Raw genomic sequence first — 17,183 nt, 5'->3', positions numbered from 1 at the left:
AGTGGACATAATCTGAGGCCCCTGACAATCTGTGATTCAGAATCTCATTAAAATCTTGAAATAAATAAAAATATTACACTACCGTTCAATAGCTTGTGGTCAGTGAGATTTTTTATTTTTCTTAAGAAATGAATACTTTTATTCAGCATGGAAGCATCAAATTTATCAAAAGTGACAGTAAATACATTTATGTTACTAAATATTTCCATTTCAAACACTGTTCTTATTAACTTTCTATTTATCAAAGAATCTTGAAAAAAATGTATCATGGTTTCCTCTAAAAAACCACTGATAATAATCAGAAATGTTTCTTGATCTATTTGAATGATTTCTGAAGGATCATGTGACACTGAAGACTGAAGTAATGATGCTGAAAATCCAGCTTTGATCACAGGAATAGATTACACTTTACAATATATTACAACAGAAAACTGTTATTTTAAATTTTAATAATATTTCACAATATTTTTACTGTATAACACTGTATTTTTGATCAAATAATTGCAGCCTTGGTGAGCATAAGATACTTTTTTCCCCCCAAAAACAATAAAAATTGAACAGTAGTGTAGACTTTAGAAATATTTCTGAAGATTCTGTTTTACTTTAGGTCACTAATCTAATAGTACATTGTGGTGATGATCACGTGAACTCTTGGGACAAAACAAATAAGAAATTATTAAATAAAAAAATGGGTAACACTATTTTACAGTGTCCTTGTTATATATTACATGTAGTTACTATAAATGATGCATAATTACATGCAACTAACCCTTAAGTAAGGGTTAAATGTATAATAATTACACAGTAACAAAGATACCTTAAAATAAAGGGTTACACTTTATTTTAAGGTGTCATTGTTACAATGTAATTATATATTTAAGTACTGAGTAATATTAAGCAACTAAATGTAATTACTATAGGGTTAGGGTAGGATTAGGATTTGGTTTACGGTTAGTTGCATGTAATTATGCATAGCTTACTGTTATTACTATGATAAGTACATGTATCATACGTCACAAGGAAACTGTAAAATAAAGTGTTGCCAAATAAAGTGTAACTGAATGAAGTGAACTCACAGACACGCTGGCCCTTGAAAGCCTTTGATTCATGAGAGGAGAAAGAATATTCCGATTTCTCCCATGAAGGCATTAGAAAGATGCCTGCCAGTTTCAGCACATTACCAATCTATAGAGACGACACACACACACACACACACACACACACACACACACACACACACACACACACACACACACACACACACAGAGGGGGTACAGATGAGATGAATGTGACAGAATGAATTCATAAAGGTAAACGTGTGTCTCAGTATGTGTGTATTCTGGCAGCCGGTGTGTTTGGTCTCTCTCCTCCGAGCCAACACCAACAGAACAAGTTACACAAGAACAGCGGTTCATTCAGAAAAACCTGTAAAAGTGTAAATTACATAACATAGACACAAACTCCTCCCTCAGATACATATGCTATGGACAGAGGGTTTCCAGTAAACGTATTTATTCCTAAACCGATATTCATGAATATATAATGCGGTTTGGTTAAATATTCATAAAATTATCTAATTCAATTTGGAATATCGATTTCTCACACAATCCTAACAAAAAATATCTATGCATGTTAGTTTCTCTGTCTATGCATCTAATATATTGGTCGATAAATAAATATCAGCTTCTGATAGAGAGATGGATAACGCTGTAAGACAAACAGTGTTAAAAAAGAAAGGTAAAACTTTACATCCACATTAGAGTATTAGTAGACTGTTAGATCAGGGTAAGAAGAATAAATTGACGTGTAGTTGCAAAGTAACTTCAGTAACACTTTACGATAAGGTTCATTAGTTAACATTAGTTAATGTATTAACTAACATGACCTAACAATACAGTATTTATTAATCTTTGTTAATGTTAGTTAATAAAAATGCAGCTGTTCATGTTAGTTCACAGTGCATTAACTAATTTTAACAAATACAACCCTTGATTTTAATAACTTATTAATAAATGTTGAAATTAACATCAACTAAGATTAATAAATGCTGAGGAAGTATTGTTCATTCTTAGATCATGTTAACTAAGGTAGTTATCTAATGAACCTTATTGTAAAGTGGGTTACACTTTATTTTAGTGTCATTGTTACAATGTAATTATACATTTAATGTATAATGAACTACATGTACTTACTATAGGGTTAGGGTTCGGTTGAGGGTTAGTTGCATGTAATTATGCATAATTAACTGTAATTACTATGGTAAGTACATGTAACATGGACACTGTAAAGTGTTACCGTTACTTCTAGTCAGTATAATGTCTGTTAGGAAGCATCAAAATAAAGTTTTAGCAGATTTTAAGTAAACAGTCTACTAATACTCTAATGACTGCAAGTTGACATTAAAAGTTACTTGTAGTTATTAGAATATCTAAAGTGGACTATCGATATAAAGTGTGATATTGAGTCTGTCGCTCAGTAAGTGTCTGTGACTTCAAAATGGAGTCAGCTTCCTCTATTTTCTGCATTAATGGGTGCGTGCATTGAACAAATGACAAATAACAGAAACAAAATGGCCATGCTCTTACCAGAGAACAAAACTTTATATACTTTAGTGACTTTGAAAGTCCATTGAACTAATACTGCAAGTGAATTAAAGCAATTAAAGCACTCTTTAATTTGTAACTATATAAGCACATATTGTATTGTAGGCAGCATCTATAGAGGTGTGTGTATGAAGCTGTTTTACCAGATATAAGATGGCAAACGTGAGGGTCGCCGTGTTGACATGGCAGCAGAGAGTGCGTGTTCCAGACATCTTTCTCTCCGTCTCTTCCTCAGTGAGAACAAGCGAGCTGAAACACTCAGAAACACACACATAAATCTACCCGGCTGTTACTGATGCTCATGCAAGTTCCTGTGTGTGGTGGTCAGGGCTTCCTGTGTACTTTCCGAGAACTTCATCAATTATTTTTTGTTATCATCTTAGGCTTATTTTAGTGATTTTTATCATAAGTTCTACTCTTTCAATTCTGTAGAAGCATGCATCACTGTTGTAATGCACAAGCCTATATAAAGATGAGTTTAAACATTGATCATGGAAAATGACTAACATATTTATGCCCAAACACAACATTAGGCAACTACAGTAGTTACCTAAACAGGCTCATTTCTTCGACACTTTGACTTTTCACTTCACAGAGTAACTGTTCAAATCTAAGACACAGAAAATAAATACACAGTAACACTTTATTTTGAGTCCACTTTAGACTACTGACTATAAGTAACTTTTCAACTACATGTCAACATTTTCTACTTACCCTAACCTAACAGTCTACTAATACTCTAATAAAGAGTTAGTCGACATGTAGTTGCAAATAAATGAAAGTTATTTGACATGTAGTTGTAAATGAATGAAAGTTAGTTGACATGTAGTTGCAAATTAATGAAGTTTGTTGACATGTAGTTGCAAATGAATGAAAGTTAGTTGACATGTAGTTGCAAATGAATGAAGTTAGTTGACATGTAGTTGCAAATGAATGAAGTTTGTTGACATGTAGTTGCAAATTAATGAAGTTAGTTGACGTGTAGTTACAAATTAATGAAGTTAGTTGACGTGTAGTTGCAAATGAATGAAGTTAGTTGACATGTAGTTGCAAATGAATGAAGTTTGTTGACGTGTAGTTGCAAATTAATGAAGTTAGTTAACGTGTGGTTGCAAATTAATGAAGTTAGTTGACATGTAGTTGCAAATTAATGAAGTTTGTTGACGTGTAGTTACAAATTAATGAAGTTAGTTGACGTGTAGTTGCAAATTAATGAAGTTAGTTGACGTGTAGTTGCAAATTAATGAAGTTAGTTGACGTGTAGTTGCAAATTAATGAAGTTTGTTGACGTGTAGTTGCAAATTAATGAAGTTTGTTGACGTGTAGTTGCAAATTAATGAAGTTAGTTGACGTGTAGTTGCAAATTAATGAAGTTAGTTGACGTGTAGTTGCAAATTAATGAAGTTAGTTGACGTGTAGTTGCAAATTAATGAAGTTAGTTGACGTGTAGTTGCAAATTAATGAAGTTTGTTGACGTGTAGTTGCAAATTCATGAAGTTAGTTGACATGTAGTTGCAAATTAATGAAGTTAGTTGACATGTAGTAGCAAATGAATGAAAGTTAGTTGACATGTAGTTGCAAATTAATGAAGTTAGTTGACATGTAGTTGCAAATGAATGAAGTTTGTTGACATGTAGTTGCAAATTAATGAAGTTAGTTGACGTGTAGTTACAAATTAATGAAGTTAGTTGACGTGTAGTTGCAAATTAATGAAGTTAGTTGACGTGTAGTTGCAAATGAATGAAGTTTGTTGACATGTAGTTGCAAATGAATTAAGTTAGTTGACGTGTAGTTGCAAATGAATGAAGTTAGTTGACGTGTAGTTGCAAATTAATGAAGTTAGTTGACATGTAGTTGCAAATTAATGAAGTTAGTTGACGTGTAGTTGCAAATTAATGAAGTTTGTTGACATGTAGTTGCAAATGAATGAAGTTAGTTGACGTGTGGTTGCAAATTAATGAAGTTAGTTGACGTGTAGTTGCAAATTCATGAAGTTAGTTGACGTGTAGTTGCAAATGAATGAAGTTTGTTGACGTGTAGTTACAAATTAATGAAGTTTGTTGACGTGTAGTTGCAAATTCATGAAGTTTGTTGACGTGTAGTTGCAAATGAATGAAGTTTGTTGACGTGTAGTTGCAAATGAATGAAGTTTGTTGACGTGTAGTTGCAAATTCATGAAGTTTGTTGACGTGTAGTTGCAAATTCATGAAGTTAGTTGACGTGTAGTTGCAAATGAATGAAGTTTGTTGACATGTAGTTACAAATTAATGAAGTTTGTTGACATGTAGTTACAAATTAATGAAGTTTGTTGACATGTAGTTGCAAATTAATGAAGTTAGTTGACATGTAGTTACAAATTAATGAAGTTTGTTGACATGTAGTTGCAAATGAATGAAGTTTGTTGACATGTAGTTGCAAATGAATGAAGTTAGTTGACATGTAGTTGCAAATGAATGAAGTTTGTTGACATGTAGTTGCAAATTAATGAAGTTAGTTGACATGTAGTTGCAAATTAATGAAGTTTGTTGACATGTAGTTGCAAATGAATGAAGTTAGTTGACATGTAGTTGCAAATGAATGAAGTTTGTTGACATGTAGTTGCAAATTAATGAAGTTAGTTGACATGTAGTTGCAAATTAATGAAGTTTGTTGACATGTAGTTGCAAATTAATGAAGTTAGTTGACATGTAGTTACAAATTAATGAAGTTTGTTGACATGTAGTTGCAAATGAATGAAGTTTGTTGACATGTAGTTGCAAATTAATTAAAGTTTGTTGACATGTAGTTGCAAATTAATGAAGTTAGTTGACATGTAGTTGCAAATTAATGAAGTAAGTTGACATGTAGTTGCAAATGAATGAAGTTAGTTGACATGTAGTTGCAAAGTTACTTAAAGTTAGTAGAATGTCTGAAGTTGACTATCGAAACAAAGTGTAACCAAATAAATAAATAAGTAAATAACCGGTACTCCAGTAAATTGACATTTAATTTAGCATTAAAGGTATTAAAGTGTATGTTTGCATGAACAAGCCTTTTAACAATTACTCATGAATTCCTCACTTAACATAGCCAAAGTTTGCATTTCCAGTCATTTAATTTATAAGTATTAAGAGGTCAGACTAAAAAGCAAACATGCCACAGGCGTTTACTTTTATCTCACTACATCTGAAAGCAACCCGAGACAGGAAGTGGAAGTGAACTAGAGCATGCATTTGCTTATGTGTGATGGTTATATTAACACTGTAAGAGCAGGCTGTGGTGTAATGATCTCATGCAGGGTTTCTGGCATCTTCTCTATTTTTCTTTGTACAAAAAATATATCCTGGCCTTATTCAATAATAATAATAATTCACCTGTAGTATATCTATGGAGAAAGAGAATAGAAGTATGTAGTGATGAGAGGTGAGGAGGTCAGAGGAGAACTGAAGTTTTCAGCATCAACAACAACAACAACAACAACAACAACAACAACAACAACAAAAAAACGTTCAAACCTTGTGTTGTAGAGAAGTGTGCAGGTCTGAGATCAGTGCTCTTGTGAGACAGCGCCCCCCTGTGGCCATTTCTAGTCTCTTCTACAGGCGCTCTTGCATAAATGCGTCTGAAATCGCTTACTTCCTTATTAAATAGTAGTAGGCCAAACATAAAGGGCCTCAAACGTCCTATACATCTCTGCCTGTGTATATGCCTGATTCCTGTTCACTAGTCCACTACATCTTGTGCACAACATAATAACCAACACAGCAAAACATCAGAGAAAGAGCATTTTAATAGCTCTTAAACACCACAGCAAAAACAGAAGACAAACATATAAAGAAAAGAAAATTTTGCCGGCGGATCTTCTCAGTCAGCGCCCTGAAACACAACACAGATGATATCAGTAATATCAGGCACAGACACAGATGAAGCATCTAAACAGAACTTTGCTAAAAGAAAAATAAACCACAGTAAAATATAAATTCATGTATCAAGACCCATTTAAACTGTAGGATAAAATAGTATGTGATTTTATTTAGGATCAAATTAACGATTTAATTAATAATAATTATATATACAGTGCTATGCATAAGTTTAGACACCCATGCTAAAGTTGACTAAAAAGAGGAATAAAAAATCATCTTTTGGAAATTGAACTTAATGCCTTAATTTAAAAAATTAGGAAAAATCCAACCTTTAAGAACACCAATTTTCTTTGTGAATGAATAATGTATCGTAAATAATTAAATGTTCTTCCTTAAAATACAGGGTGCATAAGTTTGGACACCCCTATGTTAAATCCCCATAGAGGCAGGCAGATTTTTATTTTTAAAGGCCAGTTACTTCATGGATCCAGGATACTATGCATCCTGATAAAGTTCCCTTGGCCTTTGGAATTAAAATAGCCCCACATCATCACATAGCCTTCACCATACCTAGAGATTGGCATGGAGAACTTTCCATAAGATCATCTCTCAATGCAAATCAAACCAGCTATTAGGCTAACTGAAATAAAACCATGCCAATCTCTAGGTATGCTGAAGGCTATGATGTGGGACTATTTTAATTCCAAAGGCCAAGGGAACTTTATCAGGATGCATAGTATCCTAAAAAAATAAAAAATAAAAAATACTTAAAAATAAAAATCTGCCTGCCTCTATGGGGATTTAACATAGGGGTGTCCAAACTTATGCACCCTGTATTTTAAGGAAGAACATTTATTTATTTACGATACATTATTCATTCACAAAGAAAATTGGTGTCCTTAAAGGTTGGATTTTTCCTAATTTTTTAAATTAAGGCATTAAGTTCAGTTTCCAAAAGATGATTTTTTATTCCTCTTTTTAGTCAACTTTAGCATGGGTGTCTAAACTTATGCATAGCACGGTATATAAAGTTTTTATTAATATTTTGAATACATTTTTTTTATATTTTAATTTTATTTAATAATGTCCAAATGTCTAGTTTTTTAAATGATTTTATTCCAGCTTTAGTTATTTTAGTACAAGTTAAACAATGTAAATGAGAAATGTTGCCTTGACGAATACCTGCATTTTTTTCACTATATCTTTTCTTTTTAAATTAACTTCACTTACTTTCAACATTTATTTTATTTCAAGTAACAAAAATGGTTATAGTTTTAGTTAACTATAATAATCCTGATTCAAGAACAAACACTTTGCAAGGAGAGAAGAAATACTTTTTTTACTCAATGATATGAACTATGTTTTCAAGTCTTTAGAATTTTTTGCACTTTTTTTGGCACTAAAATGTCTCCACAGACCCTCCAGTGTCCCGTCGACCCCCAACCCCAGTTTTCAAAAATGTTAATGACTCATTCTGTTCTATAATCAATTATAAAACGCAAAATATACAGACTCTACATTCAAATAGCTCAACACATCACCTGCTGTTGTTAAAAGTTGATTGGTGAGAAATCGCAGTGAAAGGTAGGCTCCGCCTCGCTGACTCTGATTGGCTGACTGCTGTCCTCAGACTCCACCTTGACGTTGGGCAGCAGGGGGTCAGCGGTGGCTTTGGGAAGACTGGGCTGTGCCGGCGCTCCCTGGAGCTGGACGTAGTGCTGTTGGGGCAGGAGTTGAGTGTACTGGCTCTCATGACCCTGTGATGATAACTGTGGCCGAAACACCGCCTGTGTGTATGGACCCGGCTGACTGTACATGTCAGTAGTCCAAGGGTAGGCCTGAAATGCTTCATAGAAACATGCAAGTTACCATTTTAAAGACAGATGTTTCCTCCAGTGGTGTGGTGACACTTTACAATAAGGTTCATTAGTTAACTACCATGAACAATACTTCTTCAGCATAATATTAATTTCAACATTTACTAATACGCTATTAAATTCAAAGCTTTAGTTATTAACATTAGTTAATGCACTGTGAACTAACATGAACAAACAATGAACAGCTGTATTATTATTAAAGGGGTGGTATAATGCCCTTTTCACAAGATGTAAAATAAATCTCTGATGTCCCCAGAGTGTGTGTGTGAAGTTTTAGCTCCAAATACCCCACAGATATTTTTATATAGCAAGTTAAAATTGTCAATTTTTGAGGGTGAGCAAAAATGCACCATTTTTGTGTCTGTGCCTTTAAATGCAAATGAGCTGCTGCTCCCGGCACAGGGGGCGGAGCTTAAACAGCTTGCACTCACACAGACATACACTGAAAATTTAAAAAACGTTTAGCCTTTAATGTTCAAACCAGAGTCAGAAAGATGGAGAGACAACATGCAGATAACATTTCTGAATGGTTAGTTGATGAATTTATGTAGCTTATGTGTAGTTATCTTCTAGTCATTGATTAGCATATTCTGTCTTGATAATCTATAAATCGTGTTCCGGGAGCGGGGTTTATGTAAATTTTAGGGTTAGTGATGTCACTAACCCGCGAGGAAGCTCGTTTAGTTGCTACCAGCCGTTTGTTGTAGTCCTTAAAAAGTATTTTTAAAAAAAGCAAATATCTCCCTTTGCTTTGAACTTTGAGCATCATAACTTTGCAGATGTTGCTCAAACAGCAACATTACACACTAACTAAAGCTAGAAAAGTCAAATCATAATCAACCACCCCTTTAACTAACATTAACAAAAAATATTGTAACAAATGTATTGCTCACTGTTAGTTCACTAGTTCGTCTGCACATTCAGCCTTAAAGGTTAATAGTAAACTAACTTGGCTTGCTGTCCTTGGAGGAGACTCAAACCCGAGGCTCGGCTTGATCTCCGAGTTAAAACCCCCTATGATGGAATTGCGCATAAGAGGATAGAGATAATCTACTGGAGGAGAAGGGGAGGAGGAGGGAATTTGTCAATGAGACGGTGTGTTGTCTGCTGCTTATATAGTGCGCTCGTAATGATGATTGACAGGACTGAATGTTTAAGCTACTCCCGAACCTGTGTTTTGAACTTGAAGGGTTCGTTAACCCAAAAATTTAAATTCTGTCAGTAATTACTCTCCCTCATGTTGTTTCAACCCTGTAAGACTTTCTTTCATCTTCGGAACACAAATTAAGATATTTTTGATGAAATCTGAGAGCTGTCTCACTCCTCCATTGGCTTCTATGGGATTGAAACTTGCCGGCCCAGAAAAGTTAGTAAAGACATTGTTAAAATAGTCCAAGTGACTACAGTGGCTCAACCTTAAGTTTATCAAGCGACGAGAATACTTTTTGTGCGCAAAAACAAACAAAAATGACGACTTTATTCAACTATTCATTTTCTTCTGTGTTTCTCTGAGTGAGTTCATGTAGTGTAACAGCGCAGCGCTTCTGGGTTGTACGTCAGAACGTAGGCTCACTATTGGCCGACGATGGTCATGTGTGTGATGCGTGTGATGCTGGCCAATAGTGAGCCTGCTTTCCAATGCCTCTTTTTATGAGTACAGAACCTATTTGTACTACAGTAGAAGTTTGGTACCATTATTAGTAGGGTAATTTAGAGATATCTCTAAATAAGCTCTAACTTTAATAATGTTCGACCAAGGGAAAATAAGCTTTTGTGTGTGTGTGTGTGTGTGTGTGTGTGGGGGGGGGTGTTTGGCTCGAGGTCATGGTGCAAAGGACCGAAGGTTGAAATGACTCCGAACCATCCCTTTAACTAATGAACCTTATTGTAAAGTGTTACCAGTGGTGTACTGGTGGACTCACCATGAACTCCTGACTGGAGCAGCATCTGGTTGCTGGTTTGAGAATGGAGATACGCATGTCCACTGCTGGTGTACGCGGGGAGTGTGTTGTTGGTGAGGGGCAGATACGGGGCGCTGCTGCTCTCAGTAGGGGTCGGTGTGAGGTAAGGAGAGGGCGTGAGGTACGACAGGTGGGAGTACTGGGGCAAGAGTGTGCTAGACTGTTGGGGCATGAGACAACTAGTTTGTTGAGGTAACAGAGTGTTTGTTTGCTGAGAGAGGAAACTGTTAGTCTGCTGGGTTAATAAGGTGTTAGACTGTGGAGGAAATGTGTTGAGCTGGTAATTTAAAGTGCTGTTCTGTGAAGCAGAAGTCATGAAGTCCATCTTCACAGAGGTGCCCATGCCTTCATAATCAAACCTGGGAACAGCAGAAAACACTTCTGAGGATCAAAATCATTTGACATTAAAAGATTGGATTGTTTTGAACATAAAGGTGGTGTTTCCAACCATCGTTACTGTTGGGCGAGCGACAGAGCAACCAGAACGCATTCATGTTAACGAGAGCTGGTGGTTTGCAGAAACATGATGTGGGCGTGTCCAACGACTCAGAGTTCAGAAATGTTTTACTTTATGCAAATGAGCAGTGCGGGGGTCTACCAATAGGAATGAAGACAGTGGAGCACATGTGATAAGTCTCTTGTGAGACACTAAAGTCAATTGTAGACAATACTATCATGTCAATAGTAATAATAATAAGGAGTAAACCTAACTCATTTAAATTATTAATGATAAATAATCAATATTACTAAATATTATTACTATAAAAAAATTATACAACCTTAACCCCTAACCTTAATTCTATACATTTAGATATAATGACCATTGTCATGACCGGAATGTGTGGAAACCTATGTCAAAAAATAATCTGATTTATGGTTTGATTTATGCAATAATAATTCTATTTTGTTTATTAGATATTTTACAGACAAACACTTTTTCTGAAGAATGCTGCAAGAAAACTGATTCAATTTTTTTTAACTATATATACCAACAATACACTACAATGCAAAAGTTTGGTTTTTTTAAATGTTTTTAAGTCTCATACTCACCAAGGCTGCATTTATTTGACAAAAATAAATAAATAAATAAAGTTATTGATAATTTATGAGTCACTTTAGATAAAAACATCTGCAAAATGATTAATTGTAAATGTAAATAAATTAGGGCTGTGAAAAGATTAATTGCGATTAATCGCATCCAAAATAAAAGTTTGTGTTTACATAATATATGCGTTTGTACTGTGTATAATTAAATTTGTATATATAAATACACACACATGCATTTATATATTTAAGAAATATTTGCATACATATAGTGTATATATTTATATATAATTTATATTATATATAAATATATTTTTTATATATATAAATAACACAGTTTTTCTTAAATATATACATGCATGTGTGTGTATTATTTATATATACAAATTTAATTAAACACAGTACACACACATATACACACACATTTTCAGGATTCTATGATGAGTAGAAAGTGCAAAAGAACATAATTTATTTGAAATATAAATCTTTTGTAACATTATAAATAACTTTTGGTCAATTAAATTAAATGCACAAAAAAAAAATCCAATTTGTGATCATATTTTCAACAGCTATGGCCAGGTGTGCAGACTACCAATAATATAAAGACATTAAGCAGCGGGAACACCTGTAGTACAGACCCCCACTTCTAAAAAATCTATTTATAAAATACCATCTAGCGACGCCTAGTGGTTAACAAGGGTACAGCATGGGGTGAGTAACCTAGTTCATACTAACCCTGTGTCCGTCTGTAAACTCAGTGGCGTTGTGTCAGTGGAGCTGGGCTCACTGTGCTCAGGTGTGTCCAGCAGAAGGGACACGGTGTGTGTGGAAGGATTGTATGCCGTGATGAGAGGCAAGGAGGCTCGTCGTATAGGAGGAGGACTGTGCATGGGAGGGGGCATGTACTCCAAAAAACCTCCTTGAGACACACAAGGTGCCACATCAACACACGCTGGACCTGATGCACACAGAACATTTGCACAAAAAACAGGGGTTACAATTTATTTTGATAGTCCACTTTAGGCATTCTACAAACTTTGCAACTACATGTCAACTAGCTCTCATTAGAGTATTAGTAGACTGTTGGTTTAGGGTTAGTAGAATAAATTTAGCCTGGAAATCCAGACCTAAATCTGAAAGATTAATGGTCTGGCATCGACTAATGAAAATCTGCCAGCTCGAGGGGCGGCACCAAGCGTGCATTTGAAAATCTCACTGCACGCAATTGGATAACACTACGACCAATCACAACAAGCCCCATACGCTTAGCTACCAGCGGAGCTAACTGGTAGATTAGACTCTTGCCGTATCCGGTCGGCAAAACAGCAAAAACGCCCTTCTTGCAAAGGAAGGATTTGAGCGGCGTCTTCTGTTCCTCTTTTAGATAAAGAGCCGAGTCTAACTCGTTCATTGTAGCGGTCAAAGCCGTTTCACACAACTGGTGTTCATCCATAGCCATCTTGCAATGTTTAATAATGACTTCGACGTCACAGCGCTGTCGTCATCTCGCCTCTGGCCCGCCTATATCAGATAACCCGATGTGATTGGTGCAGCTCGGATACAAGGGCATATTTAATGAGCATCATTACTCGACGCCAGAGTAAACTCGCTGAGCAAAATCAACTTGTGCTCTCGCGAGAACTCTGGATTTCCAGGGTAGAATAAATTGACATGTAGTTGCAAAGTCAGTATAATGTCTGTTGGGGAGCATCAAAATAAAGTGTCAGCACTTATTAAGACGACACTCTACTAATACTCTAATGACCTCTAGTTGACATGTAGTTGCAAAGTTACTTATAGTCAGTAGAATGTCTAAAGTGGACTATCAAAAACAGGTGCGCATGTTTTGAATGTACAGGGATTTTTGATTAGCTCTAATTAAATAGCTTGTTAAGTCCTATTGTGCAATTTAACTAAACAGTTTAAGTCCTAATGCATAATTTAATTAAACAGTCAAGTCCTAATACACAGGTTTAGGTGTATGTTTGAGTATGTGACCTGGAGGACTGGTGCGGCTGGTCCGGATGGTACTGTAGGGGGGGAGTGTGTTCCCAGGCTTGGGATGTTGAGATGCAACAGAAGGAGCTGTGAAAATGGTTGGCCTGCACACACACAAATTAATTATACAATCAATTATATGCATAACATCACACAATCTGTTGGCTGCACTGCGTAAACACTAACCTGTTGACCTGGACACAAGTTTGACCCCGACTAGCAGGAGGCTTTTTGGTTGTGGTTTTCGACGTTTTTCTCCATTTGGCTCGACGGTTCTGAAACCACACCTGATGGGAGGATCAGAGTACAATTATTGTCGCTTGCATGTATTTTGATGAATTGAAACACAGATTAATGTGAGAAGGGGTTTGAGGTCTGAAGGAATGGGCAGTGACCATGATTCTCTGGGGCGTAACACCGACGGCGGCCGCAATCTCCTTTCTCTTGTCTCCATCAGGGTAGTGATCATCCTGAAATACACGCTCCAGCTCCTCCAGCTGATCTACACACACACACACACACACACACACACACACACACACAAAGATGTTAGTACACCTATTATTATGAAGACATTTCATAGGTGTAATGGTTTTTTTATACTGAGCTAATGACATTTTCTAGCACCTACTCATCACTCTTTTTTTTTTAGTATGATTATTTAGCGGTTTGAATTAAAGAACATGTCCTCATAATGACTGGGATGTGGCCTGAAACCTGAACACACACTACAATATAAGGACTTTGATTGCTCATAATGTCAATAGCATAACACACACACACACACACACACACACACACACTGCCCGGCCAAAGCAAAAAGTTGCTGTTTGGATTTAAATATGCAAGTGCTTAAGAGTCTATGATTTGATCATTATTGCAGTGATTGTTTTGTTTCTAGCATGTTATATGTTTGCCAACAGTTCTTCTAACCATAATTGATGGGGTGTGTAGCTTTTCATTTCTTAAACCACCATGTAGGAAAACACATCATGGTCACATTCCAGAATGACGAAGTCAAGATTCCTCAGGATCAGACAGTGAAAGAATGGTTAGGAGGAGCACAAAGAATAACTCTCACACATGAATTGTCTCTGAGTTCAGACCTTAAATTCACTGAAAGTCTCTGGGATGTGCTGGAGGAGACTTTATAGAGTGCTGGACTCTTGCTTCATCAATACAAGATACTGACCAAAAATTGATGCACCTCTTGATAGAAATAAATGCTATGATGTTATTTGCATCAAGAGATGCATACATTTCTGGTCAAGATCTTCTACACACTCCATCAATTATGGTTAGAAGAACCTGTTGGCAAACATATAACATGCTAGAAACACAATAATCACTACAATAATGATCCAATCATAGACTCCTAAGCATCTGCATATTTAAATCCAAACAGCAAATTATTTTGACTGGGCAGTATATATGAAGAGTTCAGATGCAAAAGTGCCATCTGAAATTTTCTTCTAGAATGATCATTTTTATCAAGCTTGTATATTTAAGTTCAGTAATTTCACATAAATGACTACCAATAGGTAATCTTTGTTGCCATTTAAGTGAAATTACTGAACTTATATATACGAGCTTGATAAAAATGATCATTCTAGAAGAAAATTTCAAATGCCACTTAGAGGCTTTTGCATCTGAACTCTTCAAATATATATATATATATATATATATATATATATATATATATATATATATATATATATATATATAAATCTCATCTGTAAAGTCCAAGTGTTCTTCCGTGGAACACAAATGAAGATGTTTTTATCCATACATTGAAAGTCAATGGGGTCCAAAACAACACTGGACAGGATAGTATGGAAAGCAAAACACTCAGATTTTTAAAAATATCCTCTTTTGTGATTCATACAGGCCTGGAATGACTTGAAGACGAGTAAATGATGACCGAATTTTTTACTTTTTCACATACTTTTGTATGTTCTCTCACCTGTGCTGTAGAAGGTGCGTGTTTTCTTCTTCGGGGGCATTAGAGGGACATCAGTGCTGATGGGGGGTAAAGCCTGAGTGCTGGTTTCTCCTCCGACGGAGGCCAGAGGCATAAGAGCCGCTCTGCTGGCAAAGCGCGTGTATCGGCGAGTGGTGTACACCTGTCGTAGTGTCACCTCCAGGGGTCTCATGGCCTGGGGGTCGACAGCAGGGCTGCTTCCATAGGGCCGTTTGCCCAAACACTGGGGCTCCAGCTGGGCCTGTGCTGGGACCGGAGCTTGAAGTAGAGGATGGGGCTGAAACGGGAGTATTGTGGGATTCTGAGGTGGTAACGTGATAGATAATGGTCTCGGTGGGGATTTCATAGGGGGCTGCAGGGAGAAATCCGAAGACTTGGGGGGGCATAACGAAAGGTCTTCATTCATACATCTCGGCTGATCACACACCATCACCAGGTCTATGGTGCAATCAGGGCCCATCTGCAAAATACAGTCATCCTCTAGCGGAGGCACCAGCAAGTCGCTTGCCTCTTCATCGTCATCATCATCATCCTCCTCATCATCATCTGTCTTTATTTCATCATCTTTTAAACCTAACATACTTTCCTGCTCTTCTTCTTTAGATTGTTCATCTGATTCAGCATTATCTGCTTTCTTGTTTTGCTCTTCTTCTGTGCTTTTCTGCTTGGTGTAATCAGTTTTGTTTGCTTCCTCTTTCGTCTCTATTTTCCTTTCTTCAGGTTCTTGAACCACAGTCCAGTTCTCCTCAGCTATTTCCTCTGGTTTCACCTCAGAGTCCCTCTTGAACTCCTGTGACTCCTCGTCTTCCACCTCTTCCGCATCGTTTTTTATTTCGCTCGCATTCCCTTGCTCTGTGTTTCTGTATCTGCAATACCCTATCTGCTCATCTTCTTCACACAGAGGACATGGACCATCTATAAACATGACACGGCAAAAAAAAGACAATTGTAAAACAAAGTAACACTAACCAGCAATCTTGGAATGAAAGAAATCTACTCTAATTCAGAACTGATTGGTAACGGTTTTGGTTACCATTGACTTTCACTGTATGAAAAAAAAAGAGGCATTCTCAAAATGTTCCACAGAATATAATCATTCAGGTTTAGAACGAACATGAGGTGAGAAAATAATGACAGAATTTTCCTTTTTGGATGAACTATCCCTTTAACTTCGAGACATGTCACATGGCACAAAAAAGAAACTGTTTTAGTTTTAGATTACCTTATCATAAAATATTTAACAGTTCAAAGTTCTTTATGCGTTAAAGCTCAAAGCACGTGGAAAAACGTGTGTGTGTGTGTGTGAAACATTAAAAATGTTATTGCCGGATATTAATCATCCAGTTAAAAGTTATAAACATTACTTTATGGTGACGCGTTAAAAGTGACATTTTCTCCAATTGCTTGTTTATCACTAATTAGACAATAAATTGAACCTCCGCCCTGAGTATCAAACCATTAGACCTTTTATCCGTTTAGAAATGAGACCAATTAGACAATTATCGGTGTCAAAAACAATGAGTCAATTTAGCTCGTTTACATCAAATCACCCACCGTAATCACTGACAAACAAGGCTTCTTCGGCCATCGTGATGCCCACGCGCACAAGCCTGTATCTGTAACTGAGATATTGAAGTTATTGAGCTTGAGTGAAGCACAAACTCCAGCATCAGAATTGATCTTGATTGATGAGAACCTGCAGTCGCTGCTCAGGTTACATCACGTGACATGCACACGTGTTTCAATATCTGGTTCAGTGTGTAGTTGCGTTCACATTCACTCACATTTTAAGTCATTTAACTTGGAAAAGGGTTTAATTTTAACCCTGTCTCTGTTATTAGTTTAAATGAAATGGAAAAAAAAATACTGTAAATTAA

At 36.2% G+C, this 17,183-nt stretch overlaps 2 protein-coding genes across 4 annotated transcripts in view; both read right to left on the bottom strand.

The window, feature by feature from the left end:
- laptm5 (lysosomal protein transmembrane 5) overlaps positions 1-6,134 on the bottom strand; it is a 10,018-nt gene extending 3,884 nt beyond the window's left edge. The window contains exons 1-3 of the mRNA XM_081376632.1: positions 6,098-6,134; positions 2,747-2,881; positions 1,077-1,185 (exon numbers count right to left, since the gene is read on the bottom strand). Of these exons, the coding sequence (XP_081232758.1) occupies positions 1,077-1,185; positions 2,747-2,815 (178 nt within the window). The 5' untranslated portion in view covers positions 2,816-2,881; positions 6,098-6,134. The remainder of the gene's footprint in view (positions 1-1,076; positions 1,186-2,746; positions 2,882-6,097) is intronic.
- A 221-nt stretch (positions 6,135-6,355) lies between these two features.
- nobox (NOBOX oogenesis homeobox) lies at positions 6,356-17,066 on the bottom strand. 3 transcript variants are annotated; one of them, XR_014030865.1, is made up of 9 exons: positions 16,861-16,964; positions 15,289-16,221; positions 13,721-13,827; positions 13,512-13,612; positions 13,326-13,429; positions 12,063-12,285; positions 10,245-10,642; positions 7,987-8,283; positions 6,356-6,458 (listed from the first exon to the last, which is right to left on the bottom strand). XR_014030865.1 is itself a non-coding variant. In XM_081375654.1 (9 exons), exons 1-8 carry the CDS (start codon positions 16,892-16,894, stop codon positions 7,996-7,998), a joined length of 2,196 nt encoding a protein of 731 aa, XP_081231780.1. In that variant the 5' UTR covers positions 16,895-17,066; the 3' UTR covers positions 6,356-6,458; positions 7,987-7,995. The 3 variants fall into 3 exon arrangements, 2 of the variants coding, with proteins under 2 accessions (XP_081231780.1, XP_081231781.1); XM_081375654.1 differs by having other exon boundaries at positions 7,987-8,291; positions 16,861-17,066; XM_081375655.1 differs by lacking the exon at positions 16,861-16,964 and adding an exon at positions 16,529-16,749 and having other exon boundaries at positions 7,987-8,291.
- Between the last annotated feature and the right edge of the window lie 117 nt (positions 17,067-17,183).

The sequence above is a fragment of the Scardinius erythrophthalmus genome (assembly GCF_964197995.2).
Source record: "Scardinius erythrophthalmus genome assembly, chromosome: 10".
NCBI classification, from domain to species: Eukaryota; Metazoa; Chordata; class Actinopteri; order Cypriniformes; family Leuciscidae; genus Scardinius; species Scardinius erythrophthalmus.
Note: the sequence above shows the minus strand (reverse complement) of the source record. Positions and strands in the feature narration are given on the sequence as shown.

Excerpts from the sequence above, each read along its gene's own strand:
- nobox (XM_081375654.1), bottom strand. The coding sequence starts at position 16,894 with ATGGCCGAAGAAGCCTTGTTTGTCAGTGATTACG. Across the intron at positions 13,430-13,511 it reads ACTTGTGTCCAGGTCAACAG|GCCAACCATTTTCACAGCTC; the intron begins GTTAGTGTTTAC and ends GTGTGTGTGCAG. Across the intron at positions 8,292-10,244 it reads GCTCCAGTCAGGAGTTCATG|CATTTCAGGCCTACCCTTGG; the intron begins GTGAGTCCACCA and ends GTTTCTATGAAG.